This window comes from Manis pentadactyla, chromosome 12 (genome assembly GCF_030020395.1).
Source record: "Manis pentadactyla isolate mManPen7 chromosome 12, mManPen7.hap1, whole genome shotgun sequence".
NCBI lineage: Eukaryota > Metazoa > Chordata > Mammalia > Pholidota > Manidae > Manis > Manis pentadactyla.
In genome coordinates, this window is record NC_080030.1 from 52,599,452 (window position 1) to 52,622,324 (window position 22,873).

The following is a 22,873-nucleotide window of genomic DNA, read 5'->3' on the forward strand; positions in this document are numbered from 1 at the left end:
AATTCTGTTTCGCAGGTAAACATGGCTTTGAGCAAAAGCAGGCGTTAAGTTGCAGCGTTACTGTCAGTGATGAGAGTTCCCAGATAGCTTGGAATGTTCATAGTCCTTCAGAGCACGCAGGAATGTTGAATTTACACTCATTTACATCTGACACCTAAAAGGTATAAAAGACTATAATAATAACCTGAACAATGTTCTCCTTGTAATCAATGTTTATTAAACGTTTGGTGCCAGAAACTTTGAAACAATTTAACTGCAAAGCGTTGCAACCCGTACTTAAGTTCTCTTGGTCTTAATGAGGGGCGTGCTGTCCCCCCACCCCTTCCGGGACCCGCTTCCCGGGGGCTCCCAGTTGCTGCCCGCCCGGCGCTCAGGGCGGCTCGCCCGTCCGCCGCGCGGCTCCGGCCACCAGGGGGCGCTGCGGCCCCTCTCCCGGGAGCGGCCGAGCCAGCCCGGTGGGTGTTTCTCTCCCTCTCGCGCTCTCTCCTCCCGGCCTCACATCCGGGTCTGGAGCGCGGCCGCGGCTGTCAGTGTTGGTGCGGGCGCGTCGGGGGCCCGGCCGGGGCGCAGTAAATGGCGGCGGAGGTAGGCGGAGCGGCGGCCGCGCTCAGCCCAGAACCCCCAAAACTTTAGACTTGAAGCCTCACAACTTTCGGGAAGTGCTGCCGCTCCGGGGGCGTGGACGGAAGAGGAATCGAGGCGGGAAGCGCCGGGGAGCCTCGAACCCGCGGCGGAGGAGGTGGCGGAGCCCGTCTGCCTCGCGCCGCCGCGGCCCCCGCCTCCTCCCGCAGCCGCCGAGCCGAGCCGCGCGCCGCGCTGAGACTGGGGCTGCGCGGGGCCTCTCAGGCGGCGGCGCGCCGAGCCCCCTGCTCGTGACCTCCGGGCCCTGTTGCTCGGGCGCACCCCGCGCGCGTGAGGCCGGGACTGGGGCTCCCAGCGGCTTTGAGGGGCGAGGAGGACGCCAGGCCGCGTGCAGCTCTTGCTGTCCCGGTGTTGTGGGGCCGGGCCGCGGGTGTTGCATGCGGGGCAGGGCGGCCGTGAGCCGGAGGCGAAGATGGAAGGCTTAACGTTGAGCGATGCGGAGCAGAAATACTATTCGGATCTCTTCTCCTACTGCGACATCGAGAGCACCAAGAAGGTGGCGGCCAATGGTCGGGTGCTGGAGCTATTCCGGGCCGCGCAGCTGCCCAACGACGTGGTCCTCCAGGTAACGCCGCCGCCCGCGCCCCCGGCCGCGTCCAGGGGCTGCCTGCGGCCGAGGGGCAGCTTCCCTGCGGCCCGGGCTTCCTGCCGCCCGCCTTCGAGGGGTGGGAGTGGGCGCCGCTTCCAGAAGGGCTGTTGGTTGCTTGGTTCCCCCGGGCTCCCCCGCTGCGAGCAGGGACCGCAGGTGCCTGGGCGGCCGGGACTCGTGCCGCGGTCGTGGTCGGGGTGGGGCTGGCGGGGTTGCGTTTAGAGGACAAAAGTCATGCAAAGACATATAGTGAGAGGAGGGAGGGTCTGTGTATTCTCTCTGAAGAGCCTAAGCCCTGTATCTCTCGGCTGCCCCTCAAAATCCGTATTTTTCAACACCGAAGAGCAACTTCAGATGAAGGATCTTGTAGTGTTACCATGGCTTTGGATCCTAGATCCTGGGGTATACAGAGCTCTTCGGATATCCTACAGAGTAGTAAAGTTATCAACATAGGTAAAATGTTTAATTCTTGAATTAACTGAGGTTACACGATAAAGTTAATTTTACAGATTTAGGAATCGAAGCAGGTTTTTTTTTTTAAAGGAAGCCAAATTCTTAGGGAAATAAAACGTTTGAACTCTAGCTAGTACTTTGCAAGTAGATCTGAAAGTAACTTGTAAATAGCTATAGAAGGTGTAGCTGATGTAAACTGAAGTTTAACATTGGCGTTTGGAAATACTTGGTGAAACTTGTGGATTTGGAGTTAGGAGGTAAGTATTGAGCAGCTAGAAGTCGAATTTGCTATCTGCCTTAATCAAATCTAGAGGAGCAAACAGAATAAATTTTAAGCTTTATCACATCTGTTTTAAAAATAGGCTTCCCAAAGTTCTTACCTAATGTATGTGGTGAGCATTAGTGTTGCTCTGTTTAATGACTCATAATTGCTAGTAAGAGTCTTCTAAATAGTATATCAGGAACAGGTTTGAAGCTTTCATCTTCATGACCATCCAAGCCAGTTACCCAGATCTCCAAAATTTAAAGCCATATGCATAGTTATGATGTGGTGTGCTGCAGAAAGCACTGAGTTGGGAGTTTTGAGGCCTGTGTCTCTGACTCCACTCTTAACTAGGTGCGGGACTTTGGGCCAAGCATTTTAACTTTGCAAAAGCATTAAGTGTACTCATCTATACAGTGAGAGTCAAGTTCATCCTAACAGAAATTCTGGGAAGTATAAAAATGTCCACACAGGCCTCTGATTTAGGAGTTATCTATGCATGAACTATGATTACCTTGAATGAGTTGTGTCTTTTTGCATAATTTTCTGTTTAATATTGCTTTTTTAAATCTTGGGAGTAAAAATTGGGTGTCTTACATACCAACAGCTAGGAGTGTCAAATTCATGCTGCTGAAAGGAACAAAGAGTAAATATTTTTGGTTTTGCTCATCATGTACAGTATCTCGAATATTCTTTGTTTTTGTTTTTACAACCTTTTAAAAATGTAAGAATCATACTTAGCTCAGGAGCCTACAGAACGACCTGCCTGTTGTTTGCTGACCCCTAAAGAATGGTGGTAGCAGTTTGGGGGTACTATACTCTCTTCATGTGGCTTTGGAATTAGACTTACAGAAAGAGATCTGGTCAGAACATGCTCGTTAATGATACTCTTTTTTGTAGAAATAACAAAACATACCTTCAAGTCAGTTGGAACTAAAATTACAGAGAAACCGGCCATGTTCGATTTTGGTTTATGTCTTTGGGATGGGAAGAAGCTGAAATAAACTGACTTTTGTATTTTTAATGGTGAACAGAGACTTTAGGACTTCTAATATGTTATTTAGGATAACACATTATCCTAATAAATTAGCGTTAACCTTTGTCTAAAATATGGTTAGTGTACTCCTTTGGTTGAACATGGTTAGTGTAATCCAAGTTATTTTCAGATTTTGCTTAATTTTGTTAACATTTACAAATTAGTTTTTATTGTCTTTTTGTACAAAGATCTTAAACAGCATCTTCAGGTTTCAGTTGCAGGTTGGAAGCTGTAGGAACCCCCTGAAGCCGGATTCTTACAGTGATATATACTAAATAGCATTCTGGGCATCTTGAAAGTAATTTACTTAAATTTGGCCTAAGACATAAAATGTGAGACAAAGGGGAATATGGACTTAATTTCCTTTAAAGAGTTTTGGATTGTCTGCAAACATAGCCCTCCATTGCTAAGTTGGAAAAATTTGGGTCAATTCATGTATGTTATTGCGTTATCTACTTAGCACTGGGCTGGGCACTGCAGGGCATCAAAAGAGAAGAAGCTATCAAGGACTTTGTAAACTACAGGAATACACATGTGTAACATAAAGCAGAATGTGAATGTCATAGGAGAGGTGTGAAGGAGATATGATCAGGAAAGGCTTCTTGATTTAATTCAGATGGTTTTCAAATTAGTGTGGAGGGAGGGCAGTGGGATGAAGAGGACTTCCAGGCAGAGAAGAACGCATGACCACAGGTGAGAAGTGTAGGAACTTTTTCAAGTACTAACAGATTTGCTGAAGCTGGAGTATGTTTTGGAAACAATGGAACATATAGTGAAAAGAGACCATATTGGGAAAGACTAAAGAGCAGGCAGAAGATTTCTTATTTCAGTAGGCAATGGAGACTCATTGGTAGCTTTTGATGTTGAGTGAGAAAGAAAGTAGGTGCACAGGGAGGAAGCTTGTGCAGTGGTCTGAAACAGATGCTGAGTAATGGGCATCCAAACCAGGCTGACAGCAGTAGACTAGCAAAGGAGCTGGATGAACAGGTCTGTTACTTGCAGGGCTGCTGGGTAGATGCATGTGAGGTGCTTTGTGGGATAATGTTTAATTGAGGCCAGATTACCAAGGCTGGGTGGAGAGCTTTGAGTTAATTGTGAAGTAACAGCGAGTTGTAGATGTAAGAGAAATGACTCATAAAAGTAGTGCTTTACAAGATCAGTGCAACAGGAGTTGGAGGGAAACTGGAGATGAATTTGGGGACAGATTACTGCAGGAAGTGGGAGGACGGGGGCCATAGTACTCAAATGTGGGAGTGGGGAAGACAATGGCGAGGTGATTTTGTCCCCCATGGGATATTTGGCAATGCCTGGAGACATTTTTGCTTGTCATAACTTGCGGGGAAGGAGCAGTTCTACTGGCATCTAGTGGATAGAGACCAGAGGTGCTGCTAAACAATCCTGCAGGGCACAGGACAGTCCTCTCTCAACAAAGAATTGTCTGGCCTAAAATGTCAATGGTGGTGAGATTGAGAAATCCTGACCTGGACTTCAGTGGTGACAGTGGAACAGAAAATGAGGCAGAGCTTATGAAGGTAGACCTGATATTTAGATAAGAATAGGGCAAGGATTACTCTCTGTTGGACACCACTCACAATTAGAAAAGGGGCAAGAAGGAGGCCTGGTTCTTAGGAGATAATGATGAGTTTAATTTTAATCCTTTTGAGATGCACTGCAAATCTCCCAGAGGTAGTTGGAAGCCTGGGGAGATTTGCTTACCCTGAGTAATGGTCTTTGCAGTGGAAGTCAGAGGTGTGGAGTCTCTTCCTCTGTCCGTCTTGCCTGTGTATCTTGGGGGCAGGGAACAGGTGGTTTCTCACACTGTGGGCATGCGTGTACACATCAGGACTTTGATTGATGGAGTAGTTGTCAGTATTTGTTAATAACAGTTAGGAGAAGGCTGAGTCATCTGGGGAATGAGTTGAGAGAACAAAGAACAGAGGGCCCAGAATTGAGGGAGGAAGGAGCTGGCATTCATTGAGTGCTTGTTATGTTCCTTTTACCAGGCAAATCATTTTCATGCTAGGACTCATTTGATCCTTGCAGCAACACTGTGAAGTGGGTATTCTTGTTTATTAACTAGGAACTTGATAGGCAGAGAAGTTAAATACTTGTTAGTGAACAGAGCACCTCTCCTTTACCATTATTCCTTGACATTCTCAGATCTTTCTTTCACTGTTGAAGTGATTGGTGTGCCCACAGTTCTTACGAAGAGTAGAGATTTAAAATTGCTTTAATTTTGAGTTATATTATGGATTTCCTCCTTGGCATGGTAAATAGTTAATGTCTGGAAACACAGCCTCGTAAGAGAAATGGGAAGATTCTTGTAGTTGGTATCCTGTGCACAATTTTATGTTACCGTAATTGTCAAACATTTTACAGTATATTCGTTTGCTTGTTTTGGAATAGGAGGGTAAAACCTGTTATGAGTTTAAGAGTTTGTTTTTGGAGACAGTATGTCAGTAGACAAAGTGAATAGCTGAAGTTTTATAAACTGTGCTTTACAACAGAGAGAACAGGACTTGGAAGAATTTTGGCTCATAGGATTTAATCATGAGAAATTTTGCTGTTTGCTGAGCAAGAAAATAGGGGCTTAAAAATCACCTTTTTTTAGAAGTAATTCATTTTAGTTTTTAAAGATTAAGGGAAGGTATGCTATTTACCACACTAATCAGCATGTTTCTTAGCTTTTATTTAAAACTTTTATTTTTGGAAATATTTTAAAACATACAGACTTTAAATGTATAATAGCTTGATAAAAGGTTCTAACTGTTCTTTTCTTGAAAGTTAAAAGCAATGTACCCTATTAATGAAGCTAAAAAAATCTTTTAGATCATTTGTGTTGAGAAACACCTTGGTAGAATATTTAAATAACACATTAATGGGGGGATGAGAACAATGAAACAAAGCCATTTTGTCTTGAAATTTGTTCAATTGTAAGATTTACTCATTAGTGATAGTATTAAAATAGGGAAGCAGAGCCTTGTTTATGCATTGAAAGTTATAAGGAATATGAGTGAATGTCAGGTTTGTTATTCTAGAGTAGTGATTTTTTTAGGTTTGTAATTTCAGAAGCACTAAAATAATTATAGAAAACTACAAAAGTAATCGTGCTAATCAGTCACTTTTCTATATTCAGTTGAAATACATATACTGTTTGTGAAAGAAGTCATACCTAATAGCTTTCTGTAGTATCATATTTACTTTTAAAATTTCTCTTTCCTGTATCATGTAGTGCTAATTCTAGTGTTCTCTTTTTCTTTTTTGTTAAACCAGTAGCCCAGCATTAGAATCTTACAGTTTTGTGAACTCATGCTAACCATTCCAATGGAGCTATATAAAAGAGCATGAGAAGTTGGTATAAGGAGCAATAAACGTGGGAGGCAAGTTCCAGACCCGTTTTTAACTAGCCGTGTGACCTTGAACAAATCACTTGATGTCTGGGTTTTAGTTTTCACCACATGAAGTGATTGGATTGGATTTTTCAAACCAGAGTGTTAAAGTGTAAGAATGGCCAGTCTGTCCAGCCACACCCTTAAGAAATCACAGACTGAAATTAAGTTGCTCCACTGTTTTGACACTAGAACTGATTTCTTGTACATTCTTTGAATGATCTGAAGAGGAGAATCTCAGCCTAGATTGCTGAAGTGACTATATATATATAAGAGGGAACTGATAAAAGGGTTGTAAGGTCCATAGTTCTTAGATCTTCAAGCTGTCTGGCCGATGAGGATTTGAAGTGGATTTTAAAATTTGGTATTTCCAATGTTTGCCTTCATATATGTTTCATTTTCTGTAGGCTTTCTTGTAAGGAATTTATGTCTCATGGGTTGCATACGTAGGCATGACATAAAAATCAGGACATAATAAGAACTTTGGCTCAGAAATCCTTTTTTTTGAGTTCGTACTATATACCAAATTTCATTGAAATATGATAAATTATAAGACTTGGTCCTTAACAAAGATATTGTACCTCTTCTCCATTTTATTTCAAGAATGGACTTTATATTGAGTTTGAGTCTGTCTTGTTAAATGAAGCCAGAATTTATTAGATTGTGTGTTGCCTTCTGATTTCTTTTGGGTTGTGGATTCCTTTGAGATTCTGGACATACTGGACATCTGCTTATATATAGTTATACAAAATTTTGTATTTGAAGCATATCATTTGAAGCTGCTAGCTTTCCCCCAACCTAGTCAAACTCATCCCATGGACATCTGCCTTAAAGTTTTAAGGAAGAGCAGACACTTGTGAAATGCTGAACACAATGTCTTTCTTAAGTGAGTTTTGTGTATTTTCAATAAATATTTCTTCATGGCTACTATTTATATTCAGGGTGTATATGCAATGGTGAAAAATTAGACATCTTCCTTGCCTTAATGGATTATAACTTGTGCTAATGTTAAAAAGGAAAAGAACTGTGTGCAGTTAATAGAGAATTATAGGAGACTGTGGGGGCCTACATAGGTGTAAGTAATGGAAGACCTCTCTGAGGAGACATGGATGGGGTAAGGGAGAGAGAATGAGGTGTTTCACACAGAAAGCATGTGAAAGGCCTGGAGCTTGATAAGCTTAATGTGTTTGAGGAAATGAGATGTCTGAGCTTTATGGGCAGGATGGGAGAATGGCAGGGACCACTTACTGCAGGGCCTTGTGCGTGGTAACAAGGAGTTTGGATTTCAAAATACAAAAAGCCTCTATTCAGGGGAGTAGCATCATCTGAATTGTATTTTTTAAAGATTAGCCTGCTGTATAGAGAAGAGAATACTGGGGAAGCAGAAATCAGATAGGAAATGATGGTGGTTTAGATCAGTGAGGTGGCAGTGGGATGGAGAGGAGTGAGATACTTTTGGGTGGTAGAAACAGGAGGACATGGTAACAGATTGGATATGAAACATAAGAGAAAGGGAAGAACTCAGGGATGTTGCTGGAAGTCACCAGTACTGGATGGCTTAAAGGGGAATAGGTTTTTGAGTTTTTTGTTTTATTTTGATGGAGGGGTAATGATGAATTCAGGAATTCCGTTTTGTCAGTCTTAACAGTCTTAGGAGCCTGTTAGATTGTGAAGTAGGCCTCCACCAGAGGATCAACAGATCTTGAGGAACTCAGAGATATTTGGGTTGGAGATGTCAATTTGAAGATTACCAGTGTATTAGTGATATTTCAAGCCATGAAAGTAAATATCACTGAGGAAGAGACTATAGAGAGGATAGAAAAATTGCCATGAAATAGAACTCTGAGCAGTGCTGCACATTTCTAAGTTAGATATACTCTAGGAGGGAGGCTAAGAACAGCCGGAATGGTCATAGGGAAACTGGGAGTGTATGTTGGATCATACTGTGCTGCCAAATAATGAAAGTATTTCAAGAAAAAGATAGTTAACAGAATTGAGTTTGACTGAGGGGTTGAGAAGATATGGGCAGAAATATGGCCATTAGATTTGGTAATCTAGAGATTGACAGTAACTTTGATGAGCCAGTTTCATGGACTAGTAGAAATGCAAGCCAGATTTGAGTGACTTGGGGGATACATCGTAGCCCAGAAACTAGAGATAGAATGTTTAGATAGATTTTTAAAGAAGTTTGCCTATAGATGGAAAAAGACATGAGGCAGAAGCTGGAGGTATATGAAGATAAAAAGTCTAGTTTTGTTGTTTATTTTTTTGAGTATACAAAGTACTGCAGCATGATTTTAGTTATTAAGATTAACAAGGGAAGGAAGGGAGGAAAATGAGGGAAGGCCTTGAGAAACCAAGTATGGTCAGGATTCTGGCTGCACACAGGGTGGGTCTAATAGGAAAGAGATCACTTCCTCCATGTTAAAAGGAGGGAAGAAGGAAGAACATGGGTATAGAGACAAGTACATAGAGTTGCTGGAGGAAAATTGAATGTCTAGCCTAAAGGCTTCTACTTTTTCTACAACCTGAGGCAAGATTAATAGTGTACTAGTGGGAACAATCTGAATATGATAGTAAGAAAAAAAATCAATGCTTAGTGTCATCAAAAAGAAAAAATATTTAGGGATAAATTTAGCAAAAGAAGCACCAAGATTTTTATGCTATAATACATTACTGAGGGAAATTTGAAAAGAAAAAAGATTGAAATAAATGAAGAGACAGTCTGTGTTCATGGATTAGAAGATTGAATATTATAAGATGGCAGTTCTTCCCATATTTGTTGGGTTCGTGCAGTCAACCTCCAAATAACCGGGAGACGCGTGGATGCAAAAGCAAGAGCGTTTATTGGGTAGCCAGCATGCTGGGGTCTCATACTCCAGGTGGTGACCCCAAAGTACAAGTTCATTCTTCTTTTATACATAGGAATGGGGTTGTGTGTAGAGTGGGCCGTGCGCAGAATGGGCCGTGCGCAGACCGGGCCCAGATATGACCTGATCCTCACCATAACCAACCTGCTCATCAACCACCTGGACCGGTTCCCTCCAGGTGGAGTGACACTCCCTAACACCGGGTGGGCGAGCCGTCCACCTTCCACTGGCTGGGAGCATCTGGCCAGCCCTGACAACTGTGTTGGCCAAATCTCTGCAACTCCTGCAACCTCCCCCCGATGTGACCCTTCTCTCACAAAATAAAGTCACCTACAAAATGGAGCAGCATTAGTCAGGACTCTTCATATTGATCTGTAGATTCAACAAATCCCCATCAAAATCCTAGTAGACTTTTTTGTAGAAATTGTCAATCTGATTGTAAAATGTATAAGGAAATGCAAAGGACCTAGAATAGCCAAAACAATTTTGAAAAACAAAATAGGAGACTTGCCCTACCTAACTTTAAAGCTTATTATGATTTATACTAATCAAGATGGTATGATTGACATAAGGGTAAACATGTAGGTCAGTGGAAAAGAACTGAGAATCTAGAAACAAACTCTTACATTTATGATCACTTGATTTTTGAAAAAGTGCCAGGATAGTTCATTGGGGTAAGGATAGTCGTTTTCAGCAAATGGTGCTGGGACAGTTTGGTATCTGTTTGTTTAAAAGAAAAAAATGGACTTAGATGTATTTTTGTATATATATATACTTTACACCATACACAAAAATTATCTCAGAATAGATCATAGACTTAATTGTGAAACTTAAAACTATAAAAATTCTAGGTGTTAACATATGGAAAAATTTTTATGACCTTGGGCTAGGTAGAGTTCTTAGGTTTGACACTAAGGGCATGAAACGTAAAAGAAAATACTGGTAAACTAGACTTCATTAAAACTTCTAAAAACTTTTACACTTCACAGGATACTTAGTTTTAAAAAGGCCTCAAAATGGCAGAAAATATTTGCATATTACAAACATGGTAAAGGTCTTTAGAATATGCAAAAAGATTTTACAATTCAATTACAAAGAAAAAGACCAATTAAAAAATAAGCAGAAGGTTTTAATAGATATTGCACCAAAGGAGATAATATAAATGGCCAATAAGCATATGAAAAAATGTTCTGCATCATTAGTCATTAAGGAAATGCAAATTAAACCACAGCGATATGCTGTCATATGCCCACTAGAATGACAATAATTAAGAAGACTGGCATTACATGGTATTGGTATTGTAGAGAAACTGGAATCCTTATACACTGCTCTTGGAAATGTAGATAGTACAGCCATTTTGGAAAACAGTTTGGCTGTCTTAAAAAGTTAAACGGAAGCTTACCATACAAATCATCAATTACCATACAAATCAGATTCTTAGAACTCTAACCAAAAGAAGTGAAAATGTATATGCACAAAGAATTTTAAGTGTCCGTTCACAGTGTCATTCACACTAATTAAAAACTGGAAAGCAATCCAAGTGTCTGTCACATGGTAAATGCATAAACAAAATATGATTGGATGGAATGCTGTTCTGTAATAAAAAGGAGTAGATTACCTACATTTTTATTTACGTACTAAGTTATCTTAAGACTCAGTGAATTAATTGTATACTTACTATAGTTGAATTTTATGGTGTATAAGTTATACCTCAAAACTGTACATTGAAAAAAACAGATTGAGGGGGTGAAGGGAATGCTTGAAATAGTCCTCTTAGAGGATGTGTAGTATAGAGTAAAGGACTCTTTTCTGTCTATATAATTTAATCACAATACCTCAACAATGTAATCTGGCATTTTGATAAGGGACTTACATTTTCAATATCATATGAAAGGTGATATATTGATAATTCATATGATATTGACAATATGTTCTTACAATACTCAACTTGCAGAATGGTGATACCCATTAACAGAAATAAAGAAGTGAGAATGGGGCCTAGTTTTGTGGAGAAGTAGTGTGCTGAATTTTGCATGTGCTGAGTGAGATGCCATGTTCAGTCCATCTGGGCAGCAAGGGTTCAGTGGGCATTTGAAAAGCTTGAGAGAACAGGTGGGTGGCTTTAAAGCTTGTGCGGACTTGGTGGTGGTTCCTGAATGAGGCCATTCACTAAAAATGAGGGATGCAAACTTAACTTCATTATATTTGAAATGTCCTTTCAGAGTAAGTTGTAAATTGTATCTTTGTCATAGAGATTTATTTATTCTCACTTAACGACCTCGAAATTCTTCTAAAACTTTGAGACTGTTAGGAAAGCAAGGTGGATGCATAAATATGATGTGTCTCTTTATCTGAAGTTAATCCAGCTTCCAAAAAGTTGAACCTTGAATGTTAAACTCAAAACATCCCTTTAATGTTAAACTCAAAAGGCATGTGCACATGTAATGTAAGAGATTTTACCTATTTGTAAGCAACCCCCTAAACCTTCCTCACATAGTAACTTCATTTAGCTGAGAAATGAGCCTGAGCTACAGGAGCCTTGCCTACCCCTTGCCATCAGTATCTCATCACAGCTTTGTGCTTGTCATTTGACTCAGGATCTCAGTTCATCCTTTTAATAAGCCTGTCAGGTATTGTTATTCCCATTTCATTAATAAGAAAATGTATGTTCTTACAATACTCAAGAATTGGTGGATTCTTCAAGGCTTGTGGACAAATTCCTTGAAGGTAAGTTATCCTTACCTCTCACTTAAGTACAGCATAGCTATAACATTTTTTCAGGGCTGGTTCTATTGAATTCTACTCTTCGTATATTCAGAATATTTTTTCCTAATTGCTATCCTATAATTACATTTTCCATTAATTCAGTAGTCACTATTCAGCACCTGTTATGCACTAAGATATGCACCCAGAGCACTGAGTATATAGAGATGAGTGAGAGAGACATGGTTCCTGCCTTTCTGGAAAACTTCATCTTTTCTCCTAAGCTTCAGGAATCTAGCAGGGGTAACTGCCTATCTGGTTCACAGCTATATCCCTGGCACATTTTTGGTACTTAAAAAGTTGTTGAATGAGTGTTGAATGTTGGATAAATGAGCATGAATTTATCTTTTTTCCCCCAAAAGTATGTTTGCTTATCACTAACTTTAATAGGCATTGCAACCAATTAAAGTAATGATAGTAATAATAAATGCTGATGTAGTGCCCACTAAATTCCAGATACTGTTTGCGCCCCTTTAAAAATAATAACTCATTTAATTCTCAGTGTTGTAAAGTGGGTACAGTATATTATCTCTATTTTTATAATGAAGATACAGAGAGGATAAGTAACTTCTCCAAGCTCACAGAGCTAGTAAGTGGTTGAGCTGGGATTTAAGTAGTCCTGTTTCTTTTTCTTTTTTTTAATTGAAATATCATTAATATACAATCTTATATTGTTTCAAGTATACAACACAATATTTCAACAATTACCCATATTATTAAATCCTCACCCTACTAGGACAGTTACTATCTGTCAACATAGGTAAGTAACTGCTGTGCTTTACTTCCTTACTCTTATATGATTAATACTTATTATCTCACTTCCATGCTCATGTCTTTGCCCTGTAACATAGCTCTAAAATATTCTAAATCCCCAAATTTCTTCTTTAAAATTATTTCAGGGCCTTAAAAGCTGCTTGCAGTATATGCTTGCACTGCTGTGAGTCCTTTTGGAGTCTACAGCTGTAACAAGTGCTCTTCACCCATGTCTTTGCGGCACATGTCTTGAAACACTTTGTAAATAAAACTTTAAAGTAGGTTTTCTGTTACATTTATTTTGATGACACTGATTATTTTTCTTGATTTGCTAAGAATATTGAAAATTTTATTAAAGGGATAAAACTTAAAGACAAATAACATTCTAGAAAATAATTTGTTAAACCAAACCCTTTTATCGCTAAAGCCAATTTAGTTGAGGTTTCCAATAAGAAATCTGGATAACATTCATTTGTTTGACTTTCTGAGGGCTTGCTTAGGTGCAGAGGACCGAAACTTGGGAGAAAGTTCATGATAACGTAGCTTGGATCTCTTTGGCATCGAGATTTCTTTATGCTGTAGAGAGGAGTAAGATTGACCAGGGCGAAATTGTTGAGTGAAAGAAAGGAGAGAAGTAGCAGCCTGACCTAAGCTGTTTGAGGCATTGGAGGGCCATGAGCAGAAGAGCAAGGAAAGTGTCATGGAAAGAGTAGTCTGTCACGTGCTACAAAACTTCATACTGGGTTTCATAGAGGTCAGAGAGTGCAAGTCAGATTGCTTCCTGACAGGTTTGCATGTTATGCTTTCAAAACTCTTTTTTCATATAGACTTTTGATTAATTCATACTAGATTTTTCCTTTTACATTTGCCACTTTGTTACCAAGGTTTTATTTATTCTTGCTTGGAATCCGGAGCAAACCCTTCTCACTATGAGTTCTTTTATATATTGAGATATTTGCAAGCTAACTCATTTTTTATAGTCCTTTGGTTTCCTTCATAATTTGTATCCCAGGCATAATAATATTTATCTAAATAATCTGAATCACCAAGAAACATTTCTCTAATGTTGCATTGTCTTTTGTGGAGTTAGGAAGGTATTTGAAATAATAATTCAAAACTTTAAAAAGCACCACTCATGTTTTTTGTTTGTTCGTTGTCCTACATCTTTCTTGAACTTGTCCCTAAACATGCCAACCAGATAATTGGGATGTAGTCTTCTCATGCTGTTCTGTATGTTTGCACTTGTATAACTTGTACTTTTAGCCTCCTATTTATGTGCATGTCTTCCTTGCGAGGTGGCAAGCAGCTTGATGGCAAGTGTTAGCTTATCCTTGTTTGTTACCCTTATATCACTTTGTTCATCGTAGATAGGCACCCAAAACCAATTGGACTGGCTGATTGGCGTTTCAGGGCTTCACTCCTCATCAGTAAGTGCATCTACAAGTCCTAGCCTAACCTCTTCATTTTATCATACTACTTAAAAAATTCCAAATGACAATGTGTCTTTTTGAACAATATGAAGCCTCTGAGACCAGATTGTATATATATCTTTCAATTAGACTGTGAGTATGTTAGCTGGTACTTTCGAAGTTGTACAGGTGACTCTACTCAGATGTACTGAACATGCATATTAGTGACTTTTATTTAAGGTACTGCGCCTCAAGTCTGTTCTCCTAATGTTTTATTTTTAAAGATATCATGGTTCACTTTAGCAGGAAACTCACATGAACTTCTCTGCCCTTCAAAGGTATAATTTCCAATCCTTGAACTTGACAATGAGCAAGTAGTGGTAGACAAATAATCTAAATAAGGAAATGGGTCAGTAGTTTCACATTTAGTTTAGTTGAGTCTTTTGGAAGGAAAGCATAACATTCTTATAAAATGCATGGTAAGAAGGAAAGCTATTAAATTTTCAGTAGTCATGCCTACCCAGCCTTAAAAGTTATCTACCAGTTTACCCCCACATCTCAGTCTCGTTTCTGATTATTCTTCTGACATGGACTTTGTGTTCCGACCTAGCAAATCTGTTTTGTTTCTCACAGTTACTTGTTTCTTATCAGTTTCTTTTCATTGTGCTACTTTCTCCATCTGTAATACCCTGCTCCAACTCTCATCTTCCATCCCCCCCCTTTTCCAGAATGTGACTAGGCTTTTGTCGACTTTGGAAATCTAGTTTGAACAACAGCTCTCTCACTCTGAGACTGTCATTTGCCTCCTACCTATCCTTTTGTATATGTTCTGTATGATTTTGTTTTTTGTTCATTTATGTCATTGTTTAGCTGCTTTTCCAGTATACTTGCACGTAACAATATTGTAAGTGAGCTGAATAAAATTAACGTTTCTTTTCTTTCATCACCTCATGATGTCTAGAGCAGCAAAAGCACAAAGTAGATGTTTAGAAAATAGCCAGTTTTTGAGGGCAAGCCACTTGCTTAGTCCTCCTATTGCTGTGCATTCAGAGACATGATTGGGATCACGAGTTGAGGCAGTTCTGGGCTCCTTACCCAAGGAAGTAAAAAGTGGGGGTGGCGAAGCTTGCAGCCTTGAATGTTCCACTGCTAACACTATGGGTTCCCTCTGTCTCCGCCCCAATCAACATTCTGGGCATGAGAGAAGAAGAGGAGGCAGCAAGAACAGGAACAGAATTTTCAGAGCTCTGACTCTGCAGCACTGCTGACCGACGTTGCCAGTTCCCTCTGCCTTTTCAGAACCTTATTTTCCCTATTCCTTTTTTTAAAATAGCAGAATGACTGTAGAAAGTTTAAAAAAAAACAGGAATTTATTGGCTGGTAAATTACAGTAGACTTTGGATATTTTGGCACTATATCTTATACTTTCTTTTATAAAATGGAATAAAGCACAACTTCTGTCAAGTTCCAGTCTATCTGGCTGAAAGTGGAAGACCACAAATCCATTTACAGATGAGGGTGCTGGGAACACTCACATATCACACTGGGATAGCACATTTTCTAGCACAGTCCGATGAGACTTGTACCACATTAGAATTACAGATTATACTACTTGTCATGATCCATATAAATCTCACAGCAGTAGTAGGAACTGCCTATGTTAAACCTTTGAAATCCAGGAGCCTACTGTATTACACTGTGCCTACCTTAAAAAAGCTAAGAATAGAGTAAGAGAGTTTATGGTTAGATTTTCTATTACTACCCACAGTTTTGAACCCCTGAAAAGAGAAATCTTTTACTTCTCTTAGTCACAGGTTTTACGATTCCCCCTAAGACTTGATTCTGGAATGAATCCAAACTTAGTGTTTCTCACTTGCAGCTAACAAACGGCAAAAGCAGGATTGTCATAGTTACTAATTGTGTACCATGGTTTTTCTACATTGTGTTCCTTTTCACTTCCTGTGATATTCATTTGACCCTGCACACCCATCTCCCTGCCTTCCTTTATTTCTTCTTCCTTTTACTGCCAAATAACAAGTGACCCAGATTTCTTCTTTTCTGCTTGTACCTTCCCTATCTTCTAAAGAACTGGTAATCTAACTTGTATGCCCCCAACCCCCCTTTTAAAAAAAGAACCTCTTAAAATTCAGTTTTTTCCTGATTGCCAAATACAGTAATCTTTTCTTAGATTTTACTGTTTTACTACCTCACTTGCAACTGACACTGAATTACTTCTTGTTGGAGTCCATATTTTTTCGTTGACCATTATCTTAAATTATTATATGCTGTTATATGTCTTTAGCATCCTGTCTTCCTACTGTGTCTTTCTCTCTTCATTGTTAGCTCTGATTCCTCCTTGCCTTATATCCAGCCTAGGAAGTCCTTCAGATTTTCTTTCTTTGAAAGATCTCAGCTAATCATCCTTTTCTGTCCTTTGCATTACTCGTCTGAGCTCTGACCGTTTTATTGCTGAACTATTGCAGTAGTCTCCTAAATCCTAACTAGCTTCTATAATTGTTAAAGAACAAATAAGTGAATTTCTAAAATACTATATGATACTATTTGGAAATACTCAGTAAGAACTAGTCTGGCATTTAGAGCCTCACCATCCTGCTCTGTTCAGTTTACTTACCTAGCCACCACTCCAGTCTCTGCTTTGACCTGGTGGTGCCCCAACTCCCACCACTAGAACACCCATCTTGTTTTGGTTTACCAAAAACCTGTCCACTCTTTAAGGTCCAGATCAGACATTTTTCCCCTCTAATAAATATTTACAATCCATAGTAACCTCTTTCTAATTCTTATAGTAACAAGTCCTAATAATGTAGCATCTATTATGGGCCAGGCATTGAGCTATTTGACAGATGTTTGATTTTAAACTTAGAGAATAGTTGTATTCGTTTTATAGCTGAGAAACCTGGGGCTCCAGAGGCATCATGCTGGACATGATCTAGGATTCAAATCCATCTCCATTTGACAGCAAAACCAACCATTGTGGTGTGTAAGACGATAGCCTTATATCATGGCTTATCTTTTTCAGTTGTATGTTATTTTGTCAACTAGGTTAGAAGTTCCTTGAGAACTGGGGATGTGTGTTAGAACTTTGTGTGCTCTCAGGGCCCACTATGTACTTTGAACACTGTGTGTGAGTACTTAAGAGGAGAACATTTTGAGGAGGTGCTCCAGTAGTGCTATCAATTACGATAACCAGTCTGCCTCCTTTTTGTGTTAGAGCATTTTCTAAAAAAACTCTCTAAAATTGGGTACAAGGTAGATTGCAGACATGACTACATACTTGAATTAGAGCACCCTTATGATTTGTTTCCCAAAGTGTAGAATATGTACCCAACAAGATGTAAAACCACATAGTAAGAAAGCTATTCCCTTTTCAGTCATTTTTCAAATCTGAATGAGAAGGTTTCAATTTGGTACTAATATCTTTCTAATACAGGTTATCCTCTTAATAAAGAACAGTTAGGCCTTGGTGTAGCCACAAGCATATTTTACAGACAGTGGTATTTGACCATAATTAATAACAGTTTTGTTTTCATTGAATTTACTATTGTTTTTGTTATCTTCTGTTTATTTCAAGTGATACTTCTTTTCTAGTCTCACAATACAAGTTCCATTTAAAATAAATTCATAAAAATTTTAAAAACTATTTTGATGTAATAAAGAAATACTGAGGCCATAATAGCACAAGCGGCCCATGGACATGGCAGAATTTGTGAAGGTGGAATACAAGTGTATGAAGTTTGGGAAACATTGATATAATGGAAAAAGCCAGGCTTTGGAGTTTCACAAAGTTAGGTTCATATTTTTGCCCTGCTGAGTTTTAGTCTGTGACCTGGGAGCAAAAACTTTCTCTTCACCTCACTATTCCTATTTGTAAAATGAATATAATAATGCCTACTTTTTAGAGTTGAGGATTGCTTAAATAAGTACTAGTATACCACTCTATGAATGGTAGCCTTTTCATCAATTTTGTTATTTTTGTTATTCCTTATATCATTATTTAGTCAAATAAAAACCTTTGATATAATTTTAAAGATGTAACTTAATTCCTAGGATTTCTTACTCTTCAGCGAGTATTTAACTCCTCTGGGCCTTAGTTTCTCTAGGCATTAGTTATTTCATCTGCATATTGGGAATAATATAGTACCTGCCTCGTAGGATTGTTGGGGACTAAATTAACTCATAAGATAACTGGAGTAGTGCCAAGTACTTGAAAAAGTGCTATGTAGCTATTAGCTATTACTATTATTATTTCCTTGGGAAGATGTAGCTTTTTGGAAGATCCTGAGGCTTTTTTCATTTGTTCTTATCATCCTGAGTTAGGAAAATAAGTTGTTCTACCATATTTGCATATGTTCATTAAGCACCTACTGAGTGTAAAGCATCATTGTTCTGGGATCATATATAAACCAGCAGTCGAGAATAAGGAGGTCTTCAGCAAAACTACACTCAGCTATGCATACCCTACAATTATTGCAGCATGCAGTTAAAAAAAACTTCAAGAAAGACTAATAAACCCTAAAAGACTGAGGGAACTGACATTAATCATTGTGAACTTCTGTTCATTATAACATTTTCTAATTAAGTAAAATGACACAGAACATTTAGTGTTGATATATGTATTTTATCAGCCCTTCTTTAAAATAGTATCATGGACTCAGTAGCTGCAAGGTTAAATTTACTGCTGTTTCTGTTCTTCAGTTTTTATCTGTTTTGTAAAATACACCTGGTTTCAGGACACATAGTGTTGTTTTATTCTGTAGGTTACATTTCTAAAATGTTGGTTATAAAACAAATATGGTAAGCCAAATTATTTCCCTGTTTTTCTGATAATTGGTACTCATAGAGGGGAAAGTTAACTCTAAGACATAATAAAGAACTAGAGTACAGAAAGCTCTTCGTTATCAAATATTGAATGCAAAAATCTGATAAAAGACTCATTTACCAAATAAAAATACTGGTGCTTGAATTTTACTCCAGATAAATTATTTTTCCTGTGGAGCTAGATTTATAAGACAAGTTTTAGCAGTTGACCTAATTATTCCCACTTAAATCCCCAACACAGTGAATTTAACTCCTTCTAGTTTTGCCCATCGTAAAAATTCGTATTTAAATATACATCTGTGTCATTTTTAAAAGGGGGCACAGAGCTAATAATTTACGTCTGGTACTTTGGCAGAAATAGATTTTTAAAAATTAAATGTTTTCAGAGAATAGTTTGTATTATAATTATAGACTTTATATGAAATTTGCATTCAGAGAAATAATACTGCACAAGAAGGGATCTTAGAGGTAGAATCCAACCCTTTCATTTTATTTAGAAGGAAATGAGATATATTATAAGACCTACCAGTATTCCCATAAGCACTTAATTATCAAAACTTGATTCTGTTGCCTTCCCACTAAAAACTAACAACTGTTGTTTTATCATATAACATAGTAGAACTCTGATAAAATACAATTTGTATGAATTTATATAATTCCTTGCCATATGTGGTTTAAAATAACACACACACACACACTGATTAAGATCATGGGTTTCAGTCCAAGTTCTGCCGCTACTTGCTGTGTGTCCTTGAGCAAGCTTACTAGCATGGCAGTTTTCTCATCTGCAGAACAGTACCTACCTCATAGGGTTGTTAGGATAATTATATTAGTTAATGTGTTACTGAGCTTGGAACAGTCCCTGACACATTGTATATACACCATTAATGTTAGCTGTTATCATAATTATTATAATCATTATTGTCATCATCCTCACTCTCTAATAACCTGCAGCAGCCTGTAGCACAAGTTAGAGCATTACCCTAAGTGGGAATGAATGGGTTTCTCTTTATCACAAGTAATAGAAATTTCCTAGGCCCATGCTTGCTATTACCTGACCACTGGTAAAGAGTGTGTTTCAGAAATTATATCACAAGTGCTTAATCCCATTCACTTTTAGACACTTGTAGACACATCAGAGCTCTGCTCTATTCCATGCATTTATGAAAAATATAGGCTCTCAGTCCTCCCACTAAAGGAGCAGTAGTGATGCACATAGTACAGGATGCAAGAACATATTCTGGGATCCGCAGCTGCCCACTTACTTTGACCATGGGTGGGTGGGTTAGTTAACCTCTCTGTGCTTTAGTTTTCTCATCTGTAAATTAGGAGTAAAAGTTCCATGATGAAGACTAAGCTAATTTGTAAAGTGCTTAGAATGATGCCTGGCCCACAGTATTTAAATGTTTAACTTCTATTACTCTTTAAAAATTTTGATAAACTAGGAGTTGCTGTGACTGTAGAATAGTCAGACCTGTGTGTAAGAAAACAGAGGGGTTTGATTACTAATACCTGGTTCCTGAAAAATATCACTCCTTAGTCAAAAATTATTATTTAATGTGCATATTATAAGTGAACAGGTTATAAGTATTGGCTTTCCCTGTCACCTTAAGAATTTTATTGGCTAAATGGGATCATTTATCTTTAAAGATGTTTTAGAAGGGCAGTTACAAGTCTGGGTTTGCTTGAGACAATCCTGGCTTATGCTTCTTATCCAGGCATAATTATAAATAGTGCCTTCTTTGACACTTGCAAGTGTCCCAGGTTGGATGTAAATTTTATGGTCACTCTAAGTATAGTTTACTGGCTGGATTTATTTTACTACATTATCCCCACTCCCCAATAATATTTTCTAAAGGTAAATACTGTTTTAAGCTTAAGTTTTAAATGGTTTGTCTTAATTTTTCAAACCACTTTTACATTTTTATTGTTTTTTTCCTTTCTTACCTTTAGTCTGTATTTCATTTTTTTTAGGACTCTTTTTGTTAATGTAGGTAATACAAAAATTATTTTGATTGGGAATTTAGGACTTGAATTACCAGTTAAATCATGTCACTTTTCATATCAGAGTTCTTACATTTTGAGGCTATCAGAAGTGTTTTATTTGTTTAGATAACTAACAACTGTGATACTGATTATAAGCAGTAAAATATTTATTGGTCTGTAGATACTAGTCTTATCATAGTAAACTGTCAGTGGGAGTTTTATTGCCCAAGGCAAGTAAAATTTATGTTAGAGTCAGATGTTGCTATGAGGAATCTCCTTAATCACAATATTATCCAGAAATTCCCAAGTCAAAAACTCCATGAACTTTTAAAATTTACCTCAGTCTTCTTTTATGCTGGTTATTTAACTCAACAAATTCTTCATGGTTCCTTTCTTTAGCAGGTAGAATAAAATCTGCCCTCCAAATATTAAGGTGCTTCTACTTCCTATAGCAATAATCTATATTGCTACAGTGTGAATTTTAATGAATTTCTATGATAATATTAGTAGGGGGAAAAGAATGTGTATATTTTAATTTCTGCTGGGAAGTTATAGGAGACGTTTGCAGTTTTTCTTTGTATTGAAAAATACACTTTTTGCAAAATACTTGTAATTTAGAAAGAGGATTAATACTTGTCCAGTACTTTTCTGATATTTCAGTGCCTAATAATAGTAAGTACTCAAGAATTAACTCTGATATTGCTGTTTAGCTATAGTAGTTATGACAAACTATACATATCTTATTTTTGAGGTGGTCTGTAAAATAATGTGTGCTACTTGTCAACAATGTATAGACAATTTTTTTATTTTATAAGGACATACTGTTGGGGAAAGACTTGGAGATCTCATCCTTAACTGAGGTAGGAAAGTGGTGAAATGGCAAATGGAAGTTATGCATGAGGGTATGAATGAAAAGAAGGAAAGAATCGAGAGAATGCCTGTTTATTTACGTAAGTGTTAAGATATAATCACAGCCAGGGAAAGCAAAGAAGCCATGTAGTCTTGAACTGCAGGCTTGAAATCAAAGATCACTTGGGTTGTGTAAGCAAAGCAATAACCTTTCAAAGATAAGAAAGAAACTTAGTGAGTGAGATGAGATATTTGGTGTAGGACAACTGCTAAGTATCTCAGAAGGGTTGTTAAGATTGCATTTTACTTTAGGATGTGCATTTCTTAGGGAATTGGTAATGAAGTTGGTCACAAAATGATAGCTAACATCATTTAGTAATGCAAACATCCTTCATGAGTGTAGTAATTGTTACCTGCTAGTTTGTTGGACTGTGCTAAGTATTTAAATTGTTTTTGTGACAAAGGGAAATACTAGAGATTAGTGTGTCTGCATAGCTTTTAAATAAGCTAAACATAATCTGTTGGTAGCAGTATTTGAAAAGAAATTAAGTCATATTGAAATGACTGGGATTTGATGTGTGTCCTTATCTTTTTTTGCCATTGCCTTTTTTCTTGACCTTTTCTTCTTGCCACAGTGTACTTCAGTGGTGAAGATGAAATGCAGGTGTGCATGGATCATGTGTAATGCAAATTACCTTGACCAATGCAATGTTTATTATTAAAAAATATTTAATTTTCAAGAAATGGTAAAATGATCTTTCCAAGTAAGAAAGATTTAATTCAAATGAAGACTAACAATGAATTTGGTAAATCGGGAGGTGTGGGCACCATGGGGGAGCAGTTCTCTTTAGTACTAAGTGCCTACCATGTGCAGAGTACACTGCCAGATCTGGCAGTGGATTCCAGTATGACTAAGTCATAGTTTCTGCCCCCAAGGAGCTTAGTGGTTGGAGGGAGTCAGGAGTGTGTGGTGTGGTTAACATAATTACACAGATAACTCAAATACCTCAAATGATAGAAGTTGGAATATTTG

At 38.2% G+C, this 22,873-nt stretch overlaps 1 protein-coding gene across 6 annotated transcripts in view; it reads left to right on the top strand.

Moving 5' to 3' along the window:
• Positions 1-535: 535 nt before the first annotated feature.
• The window catches only part of REPS1 (RALBP1 associated Eps domain containing 1), an 87,132-nt gene continuing 64,794 nt past the window's right edge, over positions 536-22,873 (top strand). For 2 of the 6 annotated variants that reach the window (XM_036903668.2, XM_036903669.2), the window contains exon 1: positions 538-1,207. In XM_036903668.2, the coding sequence (XP_036759563.2) occupies positions 1,055-1,207 (153 nt within the window). In that variant the 5' untranslated portion in view covers positions 538-1,054. Of the gene's footprint in view, positions 1,208-22,873 lie in introns of all 6 variants that reach the window. The other 4 variants (XM_036903673.2, XM_036903674.2, XM_036903671.2 and 1 more) reach the window with 3 other exon arrangements.